The sequence below is a fragment of the Haliotis asinina genome, chromosome 3, assembly GCF_037392515.1.
Source record: "Haliotis asinina isolate JCU_RB_2024 chromosome 3, JCU_Hal_asi_v2, whole genome shotgun sequence".
Classification (NCBI taxonomy): Eukaryota; Metazoa; Mollusca; class Gastropoda; order Lepetellida; family Haliotidae; genus Haliotis; species Haliotis asinina.
In genome coordinates, this window is record NC_090282.1 from 86,709,931 (window position 1) to 86,735,524 (window position 25,594).

The 25,594-nt window shown below is 41.6% G+C and overlaps 1 protein-coding gene across 1 annotated transcript in view; it reads left to right on the forward strand.

Annotated features, from left to right (window-relative positions):
• Nucleotides 1–25,594, forward strand: part of LOC137278679 (A disintegrin and metalloproteinase with thrombospondin motifs 9-like) — a 79,564-nt gene that overhangs the window by 19,438 nt on the left and 34,532 nt on the right. Inside the window, exon 2 of the mRNA XM_067811184.1 lies at nt 11,438–11,498. Coding sequence (XP_067667285.1) covers nt 11,438–11,498 — 61 coding nt within the window. The remainder of the gene's footprint in view (nt 1–11,437; nt 11,499–25,594) is intronic.

The window sequence follows — 25,594 nt, forward strand, 5'->3', positions numbered from 1 at the left end:
ATAGTTTACTGAAAAAAATTCATAGTAAGAAATAATGAAATGAAATGGAGCCCTGAGACTTTCTTCATTTTCAGACTAAACGTGGGTAGCCTTGGTGAAATCGCGTGTCATGCCTGGCGTCCATTAGTTGGCAACAGTGGTGTGTAGGTCTGCATCGTTGATGATGACGTATAACCGAGGGAGCCGGAGGTGTCGTGACGGCAGCATGTACATGCTTTACCCCTATTGTAACATACCGTGGCGTGTGGAGTAATTATGGTGTATGGTGTTGAGATTGTCAGTCTGCAAGGAATCGATCTCACTGCTCATTCCCGAGGCAATAAAGGTTTTTGTGTTAGTTCCAATCAACGGGTAGATGAGTTGTTGCATCATGGAACACACATTCAGGTGTGTGATGCTGCCTGGAGTGAGTCTGGCACGGACGAACTGTCAGCTATGGTTAGAAAGTACTTCGTAGCGTGATCCTCGAGGTGGGATTCAAGTAATGCGACCACGTGAACATAATCGATTAGCTCCAGTGGGAAACACTGCGTCAATAATGATATTCCGGTCGTATTCTAACCGTTTCTTGAACATGCAAAGTGCAATGCAGTTTGAAAAAGTACCCCATAAGTACCAACACATAGCAAGCCTAGCCCCTATATAAATGTGCTGTCCAGACTCGCCTCGAGGTACCTGGTCAATCCCAGCCTGGCTCTCATTAGGCCTGGCCAAGGAACACTGCTACTACTCATACTGACGGCAACAATAACGCTTCTCACTCACTTAGGTGTGTCTCCACCATTCTGCCAACACCAGAGATAGCCTTTATATAACTGACTACCCACACACGTCCCACAGAAAGGCATCTGTCGGCCAAGGTGTAACTCTAGCTCTGTAGATATCACAATGTAAGGAAGATTAGGAGAAAGTAGTGCTGAGGTGTGTAACTCGAGCACAACATTCCTCGTGGTTTCTTTTCAGAGACAGGCGTGTTTCTAGAAATCAAAATAATCTCCAGAGAATAAGAGTCGGACAGCCGACACCACATCTTCCACGTCAGCACCCTTTCATATGTGAACCTGTTGATTTAGCATCCTTGGTGTCGTCAATAGTCACAGCTCAATATGACTTCTACAGGCTTTTCTTAGACGAGGAAGAAGTTGACTGCTCAAAGATCCGGTTTGAGACTATCATCATCATTGACACCACTGACTCGTGAAGCAGATTTAGAATGACACTGATCACAGTTGTGGACGATATTGGAACATATATAGGCGACACATAAAACCTCATATACTGTTTATGTAAAGCTTTTAAACCACGTGGCGGAATGTCAGTATCGTAAAATGGGACAACAAATAGAAAGCGTATACGCCCCAAAAGGTTTAAAGATTTGTGAAGTGGCTTTGCGATGTTCCACCGATACAATCATAAAGTGTCCCATTACATCTTGCATCTGGCTTTGTAAATGTTTTTAAGTTTGTCAGGTGGTGACTGGAAAGTATACAATGATAAGTTGACTGTAGAGAAGTTTGTGTCAGCTGCCTTTGAGTTTAGAAACAGTCTAGGGATGCCAGTAAGTTTTTAAGACAGATGATGCTCCCGAGGAACCGAAGACCGGTAATTCTGTGTTGATTTTAGCCGGTGGCTATTGCAGCGGACATCAAAGAGATGGAGGAAGTTGATCCTGGTATCTCGACCATCTTGCCTTCTCGACACAGCCCCCCAGGTTACAACTAAACTTGGAAAGTTACTTTTATCTAAAATATAACGATACTGTAAAATCGGAGGCAGTGGATACGACCAGTGGTTGCACGCCCGTTTGTGCCTGGGATCCAATCCACATGTGTCTACTTTACTGCCTCAGTAGTCTTTTTTATTTGTTCGTTTACCCTAATCAATAGTAATTCATGCACGTCATTTTCATCCCTATTCTGTCTTTACCAACCAGCAAGATGTATGCCGACAGGTATTAGAGTGCGTTTCGTTTGGCGTGGACGATATAAGTTCAATATCTGACATGACCTCACTGAATCATCATTTTTCAAAAAGATTTGACAGAATCTCCTTCAAATATTTCAAAAAAATAGATTGAATTATTTGTTAATAGTTCTATTGATTCATAGTGTTTTCTTTTCCTTTTATAAGCTAGAACCAGTTTAATATTGTTCATCCAAAGGTAACTCAGAAAACATGAATAAGTTCATATCTGAAAGAAATTTCTCCATTTACCTTGTGATGTAGACAAGATGATTTGGTCGACTAGCGTTTGCCCTCCGGTAATATCTCCTGTGTCAGAATGTGAGAAATGTATGACAGGGTTTGTCATGATAATATAGCTGTAGCTGATTCCGAGTCCTTTTTGTTTGGTATGAGGAAATCTTATAGCGAAAACGATTAACGGAAATACACGTAAATTCCATGTCTTTGTTACATCGGACTCCGCGACCCGCACCTATTCAGTCTGTGTTGAAGTCACCAATCATGTATGTAGGGTGAGACACGGTGTTGTGGGCTAGGGAAATAGGTGTTAACGTGACCCTTATGGCTCATGACTGTTAACAATTTAGCAGCCCGCCTCGACAAACAGGCCACAATCAGTAACCTGTGTCAATCTGTCCCCTACTTCCAATAACAACTCACTAAAACGAATGTGATGATAAGCCCCGAGAAAAAACTTTACTGTTGGCCGTAACTCGAAGTTCCGTTCACAGTGCATCGTTGCACACCGACGCTGACGGTCTCGTAAATACAAGTGGAGAATGTTGTGTTTGAAGTGCTTTTGCTTTTATTACCCTATGATAGATGTGAAATACTACCCATGATTGGCCGTGGTTTAAATAACGATTAATCCAGGGTTTGGCCCCCGATTGTGATCCGAGTGGTGTCATACTAGAGAAACGCAGGCTACGTATGAAAGATCGGCTAATGCTTACACTGTGAGGGGCTTATAGAGGGTTGGTGGGGAGGTATGGTGAACCAACACTGCTCAGCATGCCCCGCCCGGTTAGATTACAGCATCACACAGAGAATACACAAGGACCAGCATATGATGTAATCTGTAAGGGGTCCTGTCACTCACCTTTACACATTTTGTGACGAGGGGACAGAAGGGCGTAAAACCTATTATGCTCACGGGTTTATGTACATCTATTTATGTTTGGTTTGGGTATTGCTTATATTTTGTGCAGGAAAATTTAATTAAAATTTTCATAAGAAGGTGGATGCATGTGCTGTGTGAAACTTGAGGCATCTCCAAACAACATCTCTGGATAAAACCCAGAAGTATTCCAGAATGACTTCTGCTATATCGATTTTGCTTAGAAAATCATCTGTTCGCCTTTAAATTTGATTTGTCTTGTGCTGTTGAGAAACAGTTATCAAATTGTGGGAAAACAATGATTAAGGTCTGATTAGATAGACCAATAGAGATAAAACATATGAAGTTATTGGGATCAACACACGTAACACATTCATTAGTGGAAGCCGCAGTTTTATAACAACTATCCTCCTCGCCAAATCCGTAATTATCTCCATCGTGATGTTTCAGTTATGTTTTATCTGACGTTTTACTGTTATATAGCGACAAGGAGTCTTGTTATCTCACATGTATAAAACCTGATACCATTACTGTTCGGCAATATATCTTAATTAACCCTCACCGGTGATAACTCCTGCTGTAGTGCTGGTTAATTGGTTGCTAAGGCTTGTTCTAAGGAAACTATTGAACACTTTTTCTCTTGGTTTCGATATGAAACAGTACATAGAAGGTATACTGATGGGCACTGAGTTGGACCAATTGTTTGTTTCTTTGTTACCCACAATCAAACATTGGTGGATATTTCTCTCATTACATGCAGGGGGATATACTCGACACCTCGTCTATATGTCCATCCGTCCGTCAGTAGTCATTTTGTTTCCGGAGCATAACTCACAAACCTTTCAATACTACCAAATTTTGTATTTGTTTGTTTGTTTTCCATGGAGCGATTTGGTGTTAGTCTAATAGGTGGGATGGGCTTCGTTTCCGTAGCTTAACTCAAAAACTTCTGTAGAACCTGGCTGATATATTTATTATTTTCCAAGTTTCCATGGAAGCGTTTCGGACTTAAACTCAAAAGGGAGAGGCGTTTTTCCTTTCCGGACCACAACTCGAAAACGTCTAAATATCTTTCAGCAAAAACTTGGCAGATGAGTGAGGCAGATCTCAAAGTGGTGCCTTTTGCAACTTTTTATCATTTTCTGAGTTTCCATGGAAAAATGGAGGGATGGGCTTCGTTTCCGGAGCAGAACTGGAAAACCTCTTGATATCTTTCAGTAGATCTTGACAAATATACGAGACAGATCTTGAAGAGGTGCTTTTGCTATTTACAGATTTTTGTCATTTTATTATTTGTTTGTTTGTTTTTGGTTGGTTTCCATGGAGTGGGCTCCATGTTTCCGGAGCACAGCTTGAATACCTCTTAATATCTTCCTGCAAATATGTGAGCTAGACACCAAAGTGGAGCCTTTTGTTATTTACAAATTTTTGTCATTTTTATTTTTTCCCAGTTTCCATGGAAACTTAGTCTCAAAAGGGAGGGATGCGCTTTCCGGAGCACAACACGAAAACTATTGGATATCTTTCAACGGGTCTTGGCAAATTTATGAGACAGATCTTGAAGTGGTGCCTTTTACTGTTTACGTATATATGGCATTTACGTTTTTTATGGTTTCCAGGGAAACTATTCGAACTTAGTCTACAAAAACATTAAGTAACGCTCTGATGATTTGTCCCCAAAACTGAGGGAGCCGGGCCGGTCATCTGCTGATGACTTTTGTATGACTTGTGCTCGCGCAACGTTATGCCGTCATCCTCGTCTAACGCTGGCTAATGCCGTCTAACGCTGTCTATAGCTAACGCTGTCTATATACGTTTGGGTTGCAGAGTTTTCCTAAGGTATGTTTCATTGATAATGTACAAAAATGTGTTTCACATTTCGTTTCACATTTCGACTATTTGCAAACGTTTCCAAAAGTCCACGTCACAGTTACTGCAGTCAGGAAGCAGTGTACAACAGGTGACACAAAGTGTGCACAGCACCTAAGGGTAGAGCATCACCAGTTGACCTACGACAGGTCGGACAACGTCGCCTGTGGAAACCTAACGTTTGTGGTATGACCAGTAACTGACCTTTCCAACAGAGATACATGTCGTTATTGTAAACAAAGCATACCCGCAAGCTATGGGCTATCCTTACTAGCCATGACCCTGGGTAGCGCGAAAGATAAGACACTCCTCTGTTGAGGATCGGAATCCCCTTGAGATGGTTCAGAAAAACGTGCCCTGATTCAGTATCGACAGTTAACACAAGGTGTACTGGACATTATGTGAAAACCAACCGGATTCGTCATCGCCTGTGTGACACCCTGAGTTACCTGTGATGGTACTGTATGAATTAGCAAGAAAGAAGTACACACACACACACACACACACACACACACACACACACACACACACACACACACACACACACACACACACACACACACACACACACACACACACACACACACACACACACACACACACACACACACACACACACACACACACACACACACACACACACACACACACACACACACACACACACACACACACACACACACACACACACACACACACACACACACACACACACACACACACACACACACACACACACACACACACACACACACACACACACACACACACACACACACACACACACACACACACACACACACACACACACACACACACACACACACACATTAGGCAGAGGAAGATGTTGGCCAGCAGGTATGTGACCAGTCAGGAACACTACATGGATACTACTACGAGTTTGTGTTCCTGGCTTTAACACTTTACACTATACAGATATAAGAGTATATAAGAGTGCTTCGGGAGAACGTTCGGGTTACCGGTTATGTGTTTTCGGACTATGGTTCAGCAATAAAGGCTATCGTTTGATAGTTTTTTCCTTGTTTACGATGTATACTCCTGTGTGAAAGGTATATGATGGGGGAGTCCACTTAGTGAAGGGCAAGTCAATGACTGTGCGGTCTCCCCACTTTAACCATGTTATGTAAGGAATGAGAATATAAATGACTTCAGTAAAACTTTGAATAAATTCACTCTGCCTAATACACAAAGTCATATTACAAGAATTCTCGTTTGTGAGCGGCGAGTGTATACGTCCTCTGTTTGTAAATAGACAAGATGTCAGTGGCTCGTCTTGTCTCACACACACACTGTGCTAGTTTATTCACATTACCTGTTTTGACGTTTGTTGACTGAAGCTAGAGCTCCCCCTCCTTACGACGACCTTCACGATTCTGCCGTCACACATGGCTTTTGGCCGTCCCATCTGTGACGTGTAGACTGTCGGCAGACAAAGAATGGTTAATGAGCGACACACTGACATAAGTGATGGTCGCGTGGCATTGGTTGCATGTCCACAGCAGCTTGGGGCAGTTCTGCTGACGAGTGATGCTGCCAGAGTAATGACTGTGTCACTCTGTGTGGCATTGTACCACAGGCAGACCTAGTCAGAGCAGCATTTGGGGATGTCGGGCTCCTATTTCGGATTTTAGAGCTGATAATAGATCTTGTTTTAAACATGTGAGACTTGTCGCACACACTGGGAGGATACATCATGCTTACCGGCAACACTGTTGTAAAACCGGCTCTAGACGCCTGAAACATCTGACAATAAATTCCTATTATTCTTAGTCATTAAAGATTTGAGAACAGACCTTTGACATTTAGAACTAATCCAAATCGACACGAATCATTTTCTGAAAATGGTGTTCTGGGTCTTTTGGCGCACACACGCGGCCATTTGGTCGTAGGAGGTCACTTAAGCAGTGCACTGACAAAACTGCAGAGGGTAGCGGATAAGGGGTAGGGGTATCAGGGATGGATCTGTTTGTAAGATTCCGGATAGTATTCCGGATAGTGCTAGTGTTAGCCCAGTTAGATACCTCACTCAGACAGGTAACACTGCCTCCAAGCTGACCAGACTTTGGTTTATCTGTTGTATGTCAGGCGCTAGCCAGGGTGGCAACAAGTACCACCATCTTGTAACGTCAGTGAGCTGACGCGGAATCCGACAGAGGTGGTGTTCGTGGAAGGGGGCTTCACCTCGTTGTATCCACGTGTGAATACTTAAAGTACAGAGCTGATATTCCGATTCAGTATGTCGCCATACTGTTCCGTTTAAACTGTTAGTTCATAACATGTTGGATAAAAAGGTCGACGTGTATTTTGATAGTCCAGTCTGTGACGTTGTACACAAGCAGAGGCAGCCCCGATTAACAATACAATGACCCGATTTGTCAATATTTCTCAGCTTCGTAAGATAAACAGTGTTGATTTCCTCAAAATGCGTGAATGACACTGCTAAAGGAAACATGTAGAAGATATTTCGCATTCCTTTTCTTCTGTGGAGCGCAAAATATATTTATAGAGCCCGATTATTGTTCAGAGCAAACTTTGTGCGTGTTCTCCGACCAAGTATGCATCTTTTTCTAGTGCGTTTGGAGGTCTATTGTAGAGGAGCAGTTCAGAGCATAACATGTAATCCAAGTGTATAATAAGAATGAGCATTCAATAGGGACAGAGCTTAAATGTGGCACTTTTTCAATGCAGTAATGCTAGGAATTGCGAGCTTACAGACGATTTGGCTGTGTGAATACCATATAAGACATGACCTGGAACAAATTAACATACCCATGCAATATAGTACTTGGGGGATGCCGTCTCATCAGCGGGTGTATTGAATTGTCTCTGGTGTGCGTCACACTTGTTAAACACTGTATGTATTCTCGTCACAATCAGTGTTGTTGTGGGACATTATACTGACATTAAATATGACGTTAGACGTGATATTCTCAGCGAGTGCATGCAATAATTCTCTCATGCATGGACAACTGTGTCTTGCAGCGGGGCCATATACCATATCTCACAATCACAATGAGAATGGTATGCATCATATGCCCCCTTAAAAAAATGTAAAAATATTTTGTATAAGTTCAACAGTTCTGTAAACAGAAAAGAGCGTGCACATGTAGACATCGGATAGTGAGTACAAGAATCACGTTGGAAAATGATATTTTATGGAACATTTTGGGATATTTCACGTCCCAGTTAAAGTCAAAACACCCTTTATGTCAGCCTCACTATATTATGTACTACACACAGGGAAGGTGGAGACGCTGTACAGCATCGCACTCGACGAGGTAGCTATGATATATTGCCAGTCACTCCCTGGCTGCAAGCTGAAGCTTTACATGTCCACAAGGCTAGTTTGTAATTGCAGACACGTGAATGGTAGAAATTACAATTTTAAATTAAGGTCCTTAAAGAATATCTGCTTTTAATACCCAGTCTATGTTCCACACACAAGTGACCAGTGATGGCACTGACATATATTAAGATACCTTTTAACAGCTGCACTCCGTTTTCGCACCCTGGTACCCCGAGATGTGCAACCCAATATTATCAGTCACATTCCCTTTCAATACTACTTTTAACTGAAAGAGGCATGTTTCGAAATCGCTGGGTTTGTGATGCTATATATCTTAACGATGAGATTTTATGTGAGACAAGTGAAGCCCGTCTCCATACAACCCTTAATATGTGGGCAATGAGATTGCCTTTGAGACTGGTGACGCCCTTTTACATGCACCCCTATAAGCCTTGGCAGTGAGATTGTACGTGAGACTGGTGAAATATGTCCACCTCAACGCGGCCAGGCGTGGCAGGAAATGCTGTGACCGTAACCACGTTACGGTTCAACTACAATGTATCACACAGCACCGTGATCTGGTTGAAATAGTGTTGATTATATATGTGAACATATGTCGATAGTGTTGATTATATATGCGAACATATGTCAATATTAACAAGGACGTGGTAGTAGGGTGCCCATCCTTAATATGCACGTTCTTGTAGAGGAGAATTATGACCCAACACTGCAAGCTATTGACATGTGAAAGAACTTGACATGCACTTGAAGAACAAACATATCTTGGAAGACAGCCAATAGTCACACACAAACAGCCCGTAATGATCTTTATGTATGTTTGTATGTATGTACATATGTATATATCGGCGTACAGAGCTTGTATACGTTCGTAACACGGGGCAAAATAAACATATGCTCTGTAAAAGAGTATTTAAGAAATATACACACTTTCCTTGTTTCTTGATTGTGACATGTTTAAGCTTAAGGCTGACACCGTGGGGCAGACCCGTATTTCTCGATTATCCACTGAGTAAAATTTGACAACAGGAACTATTTTTATACGTGTTTGTTCATCGTTTGATAGAGATCAAGAAGTATTTGGATAATTCATAAACAACTACGCTTTCTTTGTCTGTTTCCGTTTGAAAGATAGAACTGTTGGACACACATTTTAACCTAGCTTGATTGTATGAAGGGTAAAAACAGTTTCATGCCTACCCCGAATGAAGCGTAAGATCATTTCCATACCTACCCCGAATAAGGAGTAAGCAATTTATGTCTGCGCCGAATGAGGAATAAGAACGTTTCCAAGTCTTTCCCGAATGATGAATAAGAACATGTCCATGTCTACCCCGAATGATAAATAAGAACATTTCCATGTCTACCCCGAATGATAAATAAGAACATTTCCATGTCTACCCCGAATGATAAATAAGAACATTTCCATGTCTACCCCGAATGATAAATAAGAACATTTCCATGTCTACCCCGAATGATGAATAAGAACATTTCCATGTCTACCCCGAATGATGAATAAGAACATTTCCATGTCTACCCCGAATGATGAATAAGAACATTTCTATGGCTACCCCGAATGAGGCGTAAGAACATTTCCATGTCTACCCTGTATGACCAGGAACGTCAGTTCCCACTAAAATGAATTTAAGAGGGGTCAGAGGCCCTGTGAAAGCATGTCTCGACATTATCGACAGGTAGGCTCCCTGCACTAGAGACTTTGTATTGGTATTATGCTCCCGTAATACAACCCCTTCTCGGTACAAACTTCCCACTCGCAAGGAATGTAGATTAATGGTAAGGGTCATAGTGTGTCACCTTGTATGCATTGCCAACATACTGTGGAACAGTGTGAAGAGCGACACTGGAATACTTGCACTTCAACGTCCCATGCCACCACAGTCTGCATGTTGACTATGCGCAAGAACTTATCATACTCAAGTGCTTTGTAAATAGATCTATCAAGCTAATAGCATCTGCGTGCGTTGTACAATAGTACAAGTGTGGTATCTCTCAAATCAGCTGGCGATGTGCAATCTTAGAAGCACAACCAACATGCCGGATTGAACACCCCCCAACGTGTGATATGTGAAATAGATGGCGAGTGTACGGTGTACAGGATATTGCTAGTCAGTCGCAGATTAATGCCACAAGAAATCAACAGTACGATTAGACAGACAAATAGTCATTGTTCTCCTAGTGTTTTCACCTTCAATAACAACCTTGTATTTCCGATACATTTCTATCAAGGCTAAGCGTTTGGAATTTTTATCAAGTTTTCAAAATGTAGTTGACGTATCCTTGTTGTAGTTTACCAGAGGCTCTATATGTCTAAAGCAGTGCTCGTGTGTCAATAAGATAAAATCCGAAAGTAAATAACGCGTCTGTGTGTTTAAGAACCAAGGAAAAACAAACCTTGGGTCCGTTTGAAATCAAACAGGATCGGATAATAAATCAGATACCAAGAAAAAACACGGTGTTTTGTTTGGCTTTGAGGTTCACATGTAATTGAACAGAATCATACATACTCCATGTAACTGCATGTAAACTAATATGTAAACGTCACCCCGCGTGTGTAAACACTGGAATTCTAATCAGAGCCAATATACAACTTGACATGGCCAAATGTTAGCAAGAAAGGGTTTGATTGTGATCGATGCCTGTACATGTGTGTGAATAGGTGAAACAGGCGCATACAGGAAAGAGCGACAAGTTGTTACTAAGGCCACATGCCAGTCGTCGTAAATAAACCACTGTATTGACCACACTTTTCTGCAGATGAGGCGCCACGGTGCCAATTAATGTGGTCCAACGTGGAGGCACTACCACTGCAGTACACTAGTCATTGGCTGACGTCGTTGGTTTATGTAGGGAATAGAACTTGGTGCCTAGTGTTATTAACAAAAGCTTTATCCGCTGGGCTATCACACTGAAACTTACATTAATAAGGGCGTGTTGTCGCCATTGATGACGTAAGGGTTATCGAGGAAGGACTGTAATCAATTCGTCAAAGGTAGTACTGATTACAAAATAACAACTGACATAGGTCGGCCTCCATGAATGAAGATGACAAAAGATGACATGGTTAATGATCCCTGGTGTTACCTGTTTATTCATTACTGTGTTCTAGTCATGTTTTTAATATGGCGGATTCTCTGTTACAGACTAACCGACTGCGTCCTGCTACTTCTTTGTGTCTCCTTTCCTCTCTCCACGGCAGTCCAGGTCAGTACTACTTAAGTTCAACACATGGAGCGGGATTCATTTTCATCAAAGATTAAATTGCATTGATCAATGCATCAACCTGATTATCGTGCACGAGTCCCGTCTCTGATCATGTACAAGCCTGATCTATCGCGTTACGCAAACGTTTTGCGGCACATAAAAAAAAAACAAAAAAACCGAGACCAACGGTTTCTGCGAAAAACTAAAAAGAGTGAACTGATACCAAGTATTGGTGTGCCTCACAATAGCTTATCGGGTTGCTACAGCCTGCTACCACCACAGCCAGACAGTTAACCACCACACCCTGACAGCTAACAACCACACCCTGACAGCTAACCACCACACCCTGACAGCTAACAACCACACCTTGACAGCAAACCACTACACCCTGACAGCTAACAACCACACCCTGACAGCTAACAACCACACCCTGACAGCTAACAGCCACACCCAGACAGCTAACCACCACACCCTGACAGCTAACAACCACACCCAGACAGATACCGACACACACAGTCAACTAACAGACATGCCATGACAGCTACACCAGACAGCTAACCGTCGCACCCAGGGAGCTAACCACCACACCCAGACAGCTAACCACCACACCCTGACAGCTAACAGCCACACCCTGACAGCTAACCACCAGACCCAGACAGCTAACCACCACACCCTGACAGCTAACCATCGCACCCAGCGAGCTAACCACCACACCCAGACAGCTAACGGTCACGCAGTTCCAGCTTCATCAGCCCTTTCCCCCAATTTGTACAGCGTTATTAATTCCTTACATCAGAAGCCAACAGAGACCAGATACAGTGTGGTCTGGCGTGTGACATGGGCTGGCTTCCTACCAGCTTATATAATTGGATTGTTTCCATCACAGGCCAGCTGCATATCAGTTAGTTTCCCCATCGATAGTGAACAACTTGGGTGAGCCTGTGTATCGTGTATAATGTCAGTGCGATGTGTCCAGCTCTGCCTCATACAGCACAATACAACTTTGGCTTATCTGCAACATCACTGGAGTAGAACTTTAGGTGTCAAAACAGAACACCGACGTATCAGAGACACTCCGCCCTCCGCCTCACATAGAAATACACGCATGAACACACGCACGCACGCACACGCACAAACTCACTCTCATTCACACTCACACTCACACTCACACTCACACACGCTCACGCACAAGCTCACACTCACACTCACACTCACACGCACACGCACACGCACACGCACACGCACACGCTCACACACGCACAAACTCACTCTCATTCACACTCACACTCACACTCACACTCACTCTCACACTCACACACGCTCACGCTCAAGCTCACACTCACACTCACACGCACACGCACACGCTCAAGCTCAAGCTCACACTCACACACACTCACTCACACACAAACGCACACATTCAATCTCATACTCTCACACATACATACATAGACACACTCTACATTAATACACTAGTACTGACACTAGCACTAGCACTAACACACAATGGTTCTCATGACGTATCTGCTAATGAAATCATGAGACACATCACTGTAATGGAGATGACGACACTAAGGTTGTCATTACTGACGAAGCTGCCTGTATGGCAGACAAACGTTTCGCTGGCCGTGCGCCACTGAAGTTACGTTATGGGGACAGAGACCCTCAACGCTGAAGCCACTTGTGATATTGAGTCTTTCTGTTTGTATATTTAGAATTATCTTTGTTATTGCATTTCAGCCAAATGCTGTTTCATATGATTCTGTCAGGATCTGTCCTCCACCATAGGGGTATCATGGTATCAGCTGTCACATTAAAATGTTGTGAAAGTGTGTTGTTCCCCTCCAGGGTAGCACCCACCCAGGGCCGTGTTTATTTGACAAGTGTTTCAATGCTATATAGAACGGATTATATTCGTGTTGGGAAATTAAGTTCGGTGGCTGTCCCGGAAATGTCTCATTGTTTGTGTTTTCTCGTGGGGAGAGTTGCCTTTCTTGAAGTGACGTACGGCTGGACCGCCACATGCCTAACACTTGCCGTGCAGGAACACTGTCTTCAGCCGATGTTCTGGAATGTCGCAATCGTGGAATGTCAGCGAGACCTAAATGGGAACATGTGAACAAGTCATTCAGCTAGGAACTAAAAGTGATTACCTCATCACATCGTCGACTGGGCGAAAGCACCTCCACCCCCGACTACGTTGTAGGAGAGGTTGGCCCAGTGTTCCCCTAAAAACTGTTTGTAATGTTTTGTTTTCTTCGTGCAGAAATATCACATGGCGTAACGTCATGACTGCACAAGACTTGCATCAGCATATTGGAAATGTAATAAGAAGACTCGTAATGCATGCTGCAGTCGTGATTGGCATGGAAATGTGCATTGTCGGTTTACCAGGAACACGCGATCACAGCAGACGCGACCACTGATGACTCGGTATTGACTGACTGGTGCTCTTATGCACGAACAAACTGTTGGGGTGCCCCGACTTACCAGGAATCGTTTATGAAATAATCTTCCGCATGTTGATTGACGAACCAAAAGATGCCCAATAAAAGCGACGGGACAACCGATAGAGTGGGTACTGAAGCTCCATGGGTAGTGTGTTTGCTCCTAACGCCCAGAAACTCGGTTTGATTCTGAGGAGAGACATTCGATTCTCAGTCAAGTAATACATTATCGTGCACCTGCCGCGCAGCGGCTATACACCTGGGGTTGGGTGTGTGGGGAGCCAGTGAGGCTGTCGAGAGTTCCGCGGACGTCGCACCCTTGTGGTCAGCACTGACCCTCTGTCTTGGTGGTCTGTTCACATTATAGAATGGACGTCATTGTCACATGTTTGTCAGGAGGTCAAAGTGTGAATTGTTACACACTGCCAACACGAAGGTAGACTGTTGTGAGAGGGGTTGTCTTATGGACATGCAACGGTCTGAGAGCTACGAAATTCTTATTTAAAACGCAGCCGTAAAGCACATATATAGTAGTCTACACGTTACAACGGAACGTCATGCGACAGTCACAACCGTCGTAAGGCTTTGTTAAATGAATTCCAGGTGGTTTCGGTGTATGATGACCTGTACAAGTACAAGACTACCTAACTCGAGGACTGGTGCTCACGGTATCAACCAGTCGTGGCCAAGACACAATCATACGAGCCGTTTTGATAAAGCCGAAATATTGCTGAATGGCAAAAGTTTTAAGTGACTCCACCTCTACTTGTCTGTGCGCTCACACGTGTTTCTGGCTCTCATAACCAGTAGATGTGCTACACAGTTGTGAAAAGAAAATTAGCGTACTTTAACTCATTGCGAAAAACAGGGATAAAGAGCTGAAGACACTTCTTCACATGAACGCGAAACCAATTACCAACTTAACACACATCAGAATTGGTAACCGATTTCGAAACACCTCAGGTTAGGTGAATAAGTAATGTTTTTATGGGTAGTTACATACAAGTCGACCTCGGGTAGAGATGGAGCCGGGTTCTGTAAGGACAAAGGCACCACTGTATGGTATCACTGCGAGACGGAACAAGTATTTGGAATGCATGAAATGCCACAAGGGTCCCGAGTATAGTATTTTGGATGATTGGTGATGCAAAGTTGAAGCTGATGGTGGTTACTTTCTGTTACTTAAATTTATATGTAGCGAGGCACAGATGGTCTGACCTAGTGGATGACGCATTCGCTTCGTCACGCCCAGGATCCGGGTTCAATACCTTACGTGGATACTCTCTTGGAAGCATGTTTCCTCTGTTCCCGCTGCGGCGTGGCTCATAAACCGTGCACGCTGCGTAGGCCACTCACTCACTCATGCCCAGAACAATGACTTATGGGATTATTATCGGCTGTTCTCTGAGTATGGTTTTCCTCTGGTTCGTGTTGTAAACATTCATTGTTACACATTCATCATTACACATCTATCATGCTAGAGATATATTGATAGTGATATTATCCAGAGGTTCTTGCAGGACCGTCACAGTTCACTGGAACAACATGTAGCTGGTGTCTTTATCGCGTAGACACATGTGATTCCTGAAACATCAAAGGGTGAGGGACGAAGTATGTAGACGACACAGTACATTATAATGTTATCTAGGATACCAATCCAGTCAGCCTGTAGGGATGAGTTGAAACACAGCGTTATGGCAGCAATAACGACAGTAACGAGTGGCTCAGACCTCCATAATCCGACACTCGTGTCTGTACCAGTCAGCAGTCGCATCTGTCGTGGTCTTTAAAGGTCCTTCATTAAATCAACTTCCTAGACAATCTAGTTGATCTGTGTTGGCCTGATGCATACCGGCGCCCGACATGAAAAAGACTCTTGGTGCAGCTTGCGTGAAAGCAAATAATCCAGAAAGCAGTCCGTCATAATATCCTCCAGACAGCCTTCTCCCTCCGCCAGTAGCATGAATGAAACTAGCAACGCTGATCGAGCCTCCAACCCATCACTGCACGGCCTAGGCTTGCTTCTCAACATTGTACTTCATTGTAATCCGTTCAGGTCTTACGCTGAGCTCTTTTCCAGATGCTGAAGGCATCTGAGCATGTGTCGAATCAACGTTTAAGAACTTCTCACGCCTCAGCTAAACATTCTGGTCTGGTTTATTTTGGGAAGACCATTTGCTATATTGAGTAGTCTGTTAAACTATCAAACTGAGTGCCGTAAAAGTTCATGCAGTCTATGTCTTGCACACGTGGCAAATATTACTGCCCGAATGAGAAAATGGTTTCTTACGATCGTTCTTGTTACGGAGCCGTTAGGCATCAAATGTGTTCACATACTTTACTGATATGATTGCGAGATCTAGTTAGTGAGTGAGTAAGGAAAACTTAGTGTAAGGGATATGTGAAGACCTGTTGTTGTTGAAAGGTGACCAGTGACCCTCATGGCTGACCACTTTCCTCAAGATTATAAGGATCGGTGGGCTGCGAACAGACATGATTCGGAACCCCCGTGCCCCTGAGCTTACGTGCTGGTGTTAGATTGTGTGTGTACGTTTATGTTCTGTTAGTTGTGCACGTCCAGTCATGTGGAAGCAATGTTTTCGTGTGGCTGACATCACAACGAACGTGTTAAATGAAAACTGCATGGCAATGGGTTATGCAAGAACTTCCCATTATGGCTGCATAACATGATTGTCGCGATTATATGAAGAGTTGTGTCTCATTTCATATTCAATAGACATCAGCATGGGAGAATGATTTGCCCTAATGAAATAAAGAGGACAGAAATGGGTTGTGAATGTCAGCACATCGTCCAATGACAGCATCACATCTTCCGAACGTGTGTACAGTGCGTCCCTCCATACCACATGTACCGCTATATACAACATGTACATGCACCTCTATATACAACATGCACCTCTATATGCAACATGTACCTCTATATACAACATGTACCTCTATATACAACATGCACCTCTATATACAACATGTACCTCCATATACAACATGCACCTCTATATACAACATGCACCTCTATATACAACATGCACCTCTATATACAACATGCACCTCTATATACAACATGCACCTCTATATACAACATGCACCTCTATATACAACATGCACCTCTATATGCAACATGTACCTCTATATACAACATGCACCTCTATATACAACATGTAACTCTATATACAACATGCACCTCTATATACAACATGTAACTCTATATACAACATGCACCTCTATATGCAACATGCACCTCTATATGCAACATGTACCTCTATATACAACATGTACCTCTATATACAACATGTACCTCTATATACAACATGCACCTCTATATACAACATGTACCTCTATATGCAACATGCACCTCTATATACAACATGCACCTCTATATGCAACATGTAACTCTATATACAACATGCACCTCTATATACAACATGTACTCCTATATGCAACATGCACCTCTATATACAACATGTACCTCTATATACAACATGCACCTCTATATACAACATGTACCTCTATATACAACATGTAACTCTATATACAACATGCACCTCTATATGCAACATGTACCTCTATATACAACATGTACCTCTATATACAACATGTAACTCTATATACAACATGCACCTCTATATGCAACATGTACCTCTATATACAACATGTAACTCTATATACAACATGCACCTCTATATACAACATGTACCTCTATATACAACAAGCACCTCTATATGCAACATGTACCTCTATATACAACATGTACCTCTATATACAACATGTAACTCTATATACAACATGCACCTCTATATACAACATGTACCTCTATATACAACATGTAACTCTGTATACAACATGCACCTCTATATGCAACATGTACCTCTATATACAACATGCACCTCTATATACAACATGTACCTCTATATACAACATGTAACTCTATATACAACATGCACCTCTATATACAACATGTACCTCTATATACAACATGTACCTCTATATACAACATGCACCTCTATATACAACATGCACCTCTATATACAACATGCACCTCTATATACAACATGTACCTCTATATACAACATGTAACTCTATATACAACATGCACCTCTATATACAACATGTACTCCTATATGCAACATGCACCTCTATATACAACATGTACCTCTATATACAACATGCACCTCTATATACAACATTTACCTCTATATACAACATGCAACTCTGTATACAACATGCACCTCTACATACAACATACACCTCTATATGCAACATGCACCTCTATATGCAACATGCACCTCTATATACAACATGTACCTCTATATGCAACATGTACCTCTATATACAACATGTACTCCTATATGCAACATGCACCTCTATATACAACATGTACCTCTATATACAACATGCACCTCTATATACAACATGCACCTCTATATACAACATGTAACTCTATATACAACATGCACCTCTATATGCAACATGTACCTCTATATACAACATGTAACTCTATATACAACATGCACCTCTATATGCAACATGTACCTCTATATACAACAAGCACATCTATATGCAACATGTACCTCTATATACAACATGTACCTCTATATACAACATGTAACTCTATATACAACATGCACCTCTATATACAACATGTACTTCTATATACAACATGTAACTCTGTATACAACATGTACCTCTATATGCAACATGCACCTCTATATACAACATGTACCTCTATATACAACATGTAACTCTATATACAACATGCACCTCTATATACAACATGTACTCCTATATGCAACATGTACTCCTATATGCAACATGTACCTCTATATACAACATGTACCTCTATATACAACATGTACCTCTATATACAACATGTAACTCTATATACAACATGTAACTCTATATACAACATGTAACTCTATATGCAACATGTACCTCTATATACAACATGCACCTCTATATACAACATGTACCTCTATATGCAACATGCACCTCTATATACAACATGCACCTCTATATACAACATGCACCTCTATATACAACATGCACCTCTATATGCAACATGTACCTCTATATGCAACATGCACCTCTATATACAACATGCACCTCTATATACAACATGTAACTCTATATACAACATGCACCTCTATATACAACATGTAACTCTATATACAACATGCACCTCTATATACAACATGTACCTCTATATGCAACATGCACCTCTATATGCAACATGTACCTCTATATACAACATGTACCTCTATATACAACATGTACCTCTATATACAACATGCACCTCTATATACAACATGTACCTCTATATACAACATGCACCTCTATATACAACATGCACCTCTATATACAACATGTAACTCTATATACAACATGTACCTCTATATACAACATGTAACTCTATATACAACATGCACCTCTATATACAACATGTACCTCTATATGCAACATGCACCTCTATATACAACATGTACCTCTATATACAACATGTACCTCTATATACAACATGCACCTCTATATACAACATGCACCTCTATATACAACATGTAACTCTATATACAACATGTACCTCTATATACAACATGTACTCCTATATGCAACATGTACCTCTATATACAACATGTACCTCTATATACAACATGCACCTCTATATACAACATGTACCTCTATATACAACATGTACCTCTATATGCAACATGTACCTCTATATACAACATGTACTCCTATATGCAACATGCACCTCTATATACAACATGTACCTCTATATACAACATGTACCTCTATATGCAACATGTACCTCTATATACAACATGTACTGCTATATGCAACATGTACCTCTATATACAACATGCACCTCTATATACAACATGTACTCCTATATGCAACATGTACCTCTATATACAACATGTACTCCTATATGCAACATGCACCTCTATATGCAACATGCACCTCTATACACAACATGTACCTCTATATGCAACATGTACCTCTATATACAACATGTACTCCTATATGCAACATGCACCTCTATATACAACATGTACCTCTATATACAACATGCACCTCTATATACAACATGTACCTCTATATGCAACATGTACCTCTATATGCAACATGTACCTCTATATACAACATGTACTCCTATATGCAACATGCACCTCTATATACAACATGTACCTCTATATACAACATGTACTCCTATATGCAACATGCACCTCTATATGCAACATGTACCTCTATATACAACATGCACCTCTATATACAACATGTACCTCTATATGCAACATGTACCTCTATATGCAACATGTACCTCTATATACAACATGTACTCCTATATGCAACATGCACCTCTATATACAACATGCACCTCTATACACAACATGTACCTCTATATGCAACATGTACCTCTATATACAACATGTACTCCTATATGCAACATGCACCTCTATATACAACATGTACCTCTATATACAACATGCACCTCTATATACAACATGTACCTCTATATGCAACATGTACCTCTATATGCAACATGTACCTCTATATACAACATGTACTCCTATATGCAACATGCACCTCTATATACAACATGTACCTCTATATACAACATGTACTCCTATATGCAACATGCACCTCTATATACAACATGTACCTCTATATACAACATGCACCTCTATATACAACATGTACCTCTATATGCAACATGTACCTCTATATGCAACATGTACCTCTATATACAACATGTACTCCTATATGCAACATGCACCTCTATATACAACATGCACCTCTATATACAACATGCACCTCTATATACAACATGTACCTCTATATACAACATGTACCTCTATATACAACATGCACCTCTATATACAACATGTACCTCTATATACAACATGCACCCCTATATACAACATGCACCTCTATATACAACATGTACCTCTATATACAACATGCACCTCTATATACAACATGTACCTCTATATGCAACATGTACCTCTATATGCAACATGTACCTCTATATACAACATGTACTCCTATATGCAACATGCACCTCTATATACAACATGTACCTCTATATACAACATGCACCTCTATATACAACATGTACCTCTATATACAACATGTACCTCTATATGCAACATGCACCTCTATATACAACATGTAACTCTATATACAACATGTACCTCTATATACAACATGTACCTTCAAATACAACATGCGCATACAACATGTGCCTCAATATCCATGTACCTTTTTATACAGCGTGTGCCTCTATATACATGTCCCTCTACATACAACATGTACCTCTAAGTAAAACATGCACATACAACATGTACCACTATATGCAACATGCTTCAAACTGCAGTTTGTTTGTACACCATCTACTTTCTGTAAATCCCAGGCAGACATGGAGGAATATATTCAAACCAGATGTCTGTGTCTCCAATACGCAATAACTGCAAAATCATGACGTGTATTTCTCGCTTTCGTTGCTATTAATGACACATTCATTATAAGCGTTTCTCTCTAAGTTTCAATAAGGCCCTGTACATTTCCGAGCCTAATTATTTTGTCTTAACTGTACACAGCAAAAACGACATAACATCTGGATTTGTCGTAAATAAGGATTTCTTCGACCCTTCGACGCCATGTCACCTCTCACTAGCACGATAGGACGACATTAACATGATGTATTGCCAATTAGTGGATCAGGTCCAGCTCAAGCCAGGATGGTAATGGAAACAAATGATTGCTAACGGGATCGCTTTAGACCGATACATGTTGAGGTATCGTGTTCGTTAGCATTAAGAAATAAACCCACACAACCCGGGACAAAACACTGATGGTATGGTTGAAGGTGGGACTTTGTGAAGGATATACTACACCCAGACTACACTGTCAGTACCAAATGCAAGTACACGGGGTAAGATGACACATAAACCCAGGCAGGTCACTTTCAGTTAGTCACAAATGGAATTATTGTATTTACACCGTGTACTCGTGGTATGTCTTAGAAACCTAACTGTGTATAAAGTTGCATTCACAACGTGGACAAGAAGAGGAACCACGATGTCGTCCGGAGGCCAAACGCTGGACATGCCTGCTCACCGTGCAGGTCGTGCTAATGACGTGTTTCAGCTTACATTATACTCCGGGAGTCAGCAGTCAGGATTAGGGTCGCTATAATCAGAAATGCCTTACAACTCGTTCTCGTTGTACACTGCAGGCTCCGGGGACACAGGGACACATCTTGCTTACACTGCAGGCTCCGGGGACACAGGGACACATCTTGCTTACACTGCAGGCTCCTGGGTCACAATGACACATCTTGATTACAATGCAGCAGTGACTTGACAAAGAACTGAAAGCGGACTGTATCCTTAATAATGCATGGGTATATATTTGCGCGTTTTTGTTTTCGCTGTGCCTTAGTTACCAGATAGTCAGGTCCCGATTCCTTAGAATAAGTGCAGGACTAAACAGCAAACTAACAAAAAAACTGTTATGCTCTGTAGGTGTGTTTTCCCTTTAAGACCTGGTAGAACTATCAGGTTTAAGAATGAGCTGTAAACTTTCGCATCTTTGCAAGTTGATTTGATTGTATTTCTTACTGTCGATATTTTAGTGTGAGCAAATGAAGGATTGATATTTTCAATACATTATTGATATGTTAGTGTGCGTCAGTGCAGTATAAATAAGTCAGTGTGAGTCAGTGCAGTTTTATATTCTAGTGTGATTCAATTCAGTATTGACATTTCAATCTGACTCACTGCAGTATTGATACTTCTATATGCTGCATTGATATTTCCACGTGATTCAATGCAGGGTTCATATTTCAGTTTGAGTCAATGCAGTTATGTATTGATTTTTCTATCTTAGTCAATGTGTGATTGATACTTCAGTATGAATCAATGCAGGATTCATATTCTAATGTTAGTCAATGCAATATTCAGTGTGAATCAATGCAATAATGATGATGTTTCAGTGAGTCAATGTTGATTCATATTTTATTGTGAGTCAGTGCTGCATTGATTCTTCAATCTGAGTCAGTGTAGGATTTATATGTCCACGTGAGTCAAAGCAGGACTGATACGATATATAGCGCCACGAAATAAAAATAATACTGGTACTTTATTTGTGACCAGTCAGAGAGCAGCTCGTCTTTGGTGCGAGCCTGTTAAGGGTGAAAGACAAACATGGCGGACTCGATCACTCGATACCGCGAATTTGCAAAAAAGTCGTGTATTGCAGGTAAAGGAATAACCTTTTTCATTGGAGAGGTTGTAGACCGAAAGCGGAATATCTAGCGATTACGAAAAGGTTATGTTTTTCCGCCGATCGGGTGATTTGAGTGAAATGCAAAGTATTTCTTCTACGAGAGGCGATGATTTTCGTAGGCAGGTTTTTGGCGTACAAATAAAGAAGTTGTCTTTTCCGGAGTTCCAATCAACGTTACTCGTACATAGAGCACCGATTTTGATAATTTGGGATTTATTCGAAAGGGAATTTATCTGGCTTTCTTTCAGTAAGAATCTGTATTTTCTACAATTTCTCACCAGAATTCGCCCATAATCGAGCGTGTGGTGTTTGACAACTTTGTGCGCGTTACATCCCTTTCCTTCTTTATATGTATGTGGATATCAGTGTAGGCTTGTTGGACCCAGGACGTATTGTTTTCAGCAACGCAAGCCTCTGTGCAGTATTGATTCTTCAATCTGAGTCAAAACAGGATTGATACTTCAGTCTGAGTCAATGCAGTACTGATTATTCTTACATCTGAGTCAATGTGGCATTGATACTTCCATGTGAGTCAATGCAGGATCAATATTTCAGTGTTGGTTGATGCGGTATTGATGCTTCAATGTGAGTCAATGCAGTATCAGTATTCCTTTCTAGGGCATCAATACCCCTGTGTTTACATGTGTGTGTGTGTGATTGATGGTACAGTACATCTCGCTCTCTCGTATCTCCCTGATACCCCGTACCAGTCAATAACACGACCTTTATTTCCTCTTTTCGTAATGAATATTATTCTTTATCTGATATGCCTGTCGTTGACAGCAGAGTTCGGCTCAAATGTTGAACGCATATATCCTAACCTGTTTGTGCCATTCTTATTTCCACGTTGAGGGCGGTCAAATGCCCAGGTAAACATGCAACAAGATATATAGTCTCCCGTATACAGGGGAAACTAGCCCTGACATGACTACAGCTGTAAAGCATTCATGACGTGCTGTGTCTTGCCCTTACAGGGCGTTGACTTGTATGTACCTCTTGTAGCGAGGTATTTCTGTGCATATGCGCACATTGTACTGTAGTAGCGATTGCCTTACTTGTGTACTCGCTGAAATGAGAATATCACAGCAGAAGGATATCACGGCAGGAGCCAATACACAGCGAGAGTCACTTGTGATTGTATACAATACATATTTGAAAACACGGCTTAGTTTATTTACCGGCTTCATACGGACCTATACTAATGGTTTCTAATTGTGGTGGTCCAAGTGAAACTCATGGTATGTCGATTACAGGAGTAAATAAAACCTGACCCTGATATATTGAACACTATGTCGTCATTCTTCTAGACAGACTCGTCTGTGGAAGAGGGCATGTTGGACGACATGTTCAGCCTGCAGCAGGATGTAGATGCCCTCGGGTGTAGGAGGATAGACAGGGCGACAGCCTGTAGCAGCATGTAAAAGTTGTGAAGTGTGGAAGACCAGACTGGGCGACATTGTTAATCTGTAGCAGCTGTTGTGTAGGTATCCATAGCACGGTATGATCTCATTGCCCCTCCTCATGTTGACAACTGATGTCACACTTCTTGTGTTGCTGTACAAATATAGAAGTTGGGAAAATATGGAAACACTTCAACCTCGTTAGCTCAACCTTGTGACATTTGAAACCTGCCTTTCTTAACGACAGCAAATATTGTCTGCATGGTGTTCTGCAAACGTAAAGAAACAAAACACGTCAACTATGACCATCGGGGATACAGGTATTGTTCAGATCGACTAGGATAGACCATAGCACGCACTGGGTGTGGGTAAATCGTCGCCCAATCCCTTGTCTTTTCACGGCTAGACTATGCCAATAGCCCCCTCTTTCGGGAATCAAGAAACCATTACTACAAAGGCTCCAGAGAGTACAGAGCCCTGCAGCACGGATGGTCTCAAGAGTGTCCGAATTCTCACCAATTACTCCAGTTCTTCAATCACTACAAAGGCTTCCTGTAGAAGCCAGACTGAAGTCCTGTGCCTGACGTTCAAGTCCCATATGGACTGGTTCCATTATACCTATCCTGTCTACTCACGATCAACCACCATCAGTCCCAACGTTCACTGCACTCAGATAATCTCCACCTTCTGTGTGTTGATCAGTACAACTTCAGAAGCTTTGGTAATTAGCCATTCTGTGTTCATGCCCCAAGACTCTGGAACACACTGCCTCTAATCATTAAACTATTCCGTGAACACTGTGACCTTTGAACCATGTGTCGCTTTGAGCATACACGAGTGTATGGAATCTAGCGGGACAAAACTACATTATGATTATTAACTAACATGTATTATCATTTCAAGACTTGTATGCACTATTGCCATTCGTAGCGCAGTTCTTGCAAAT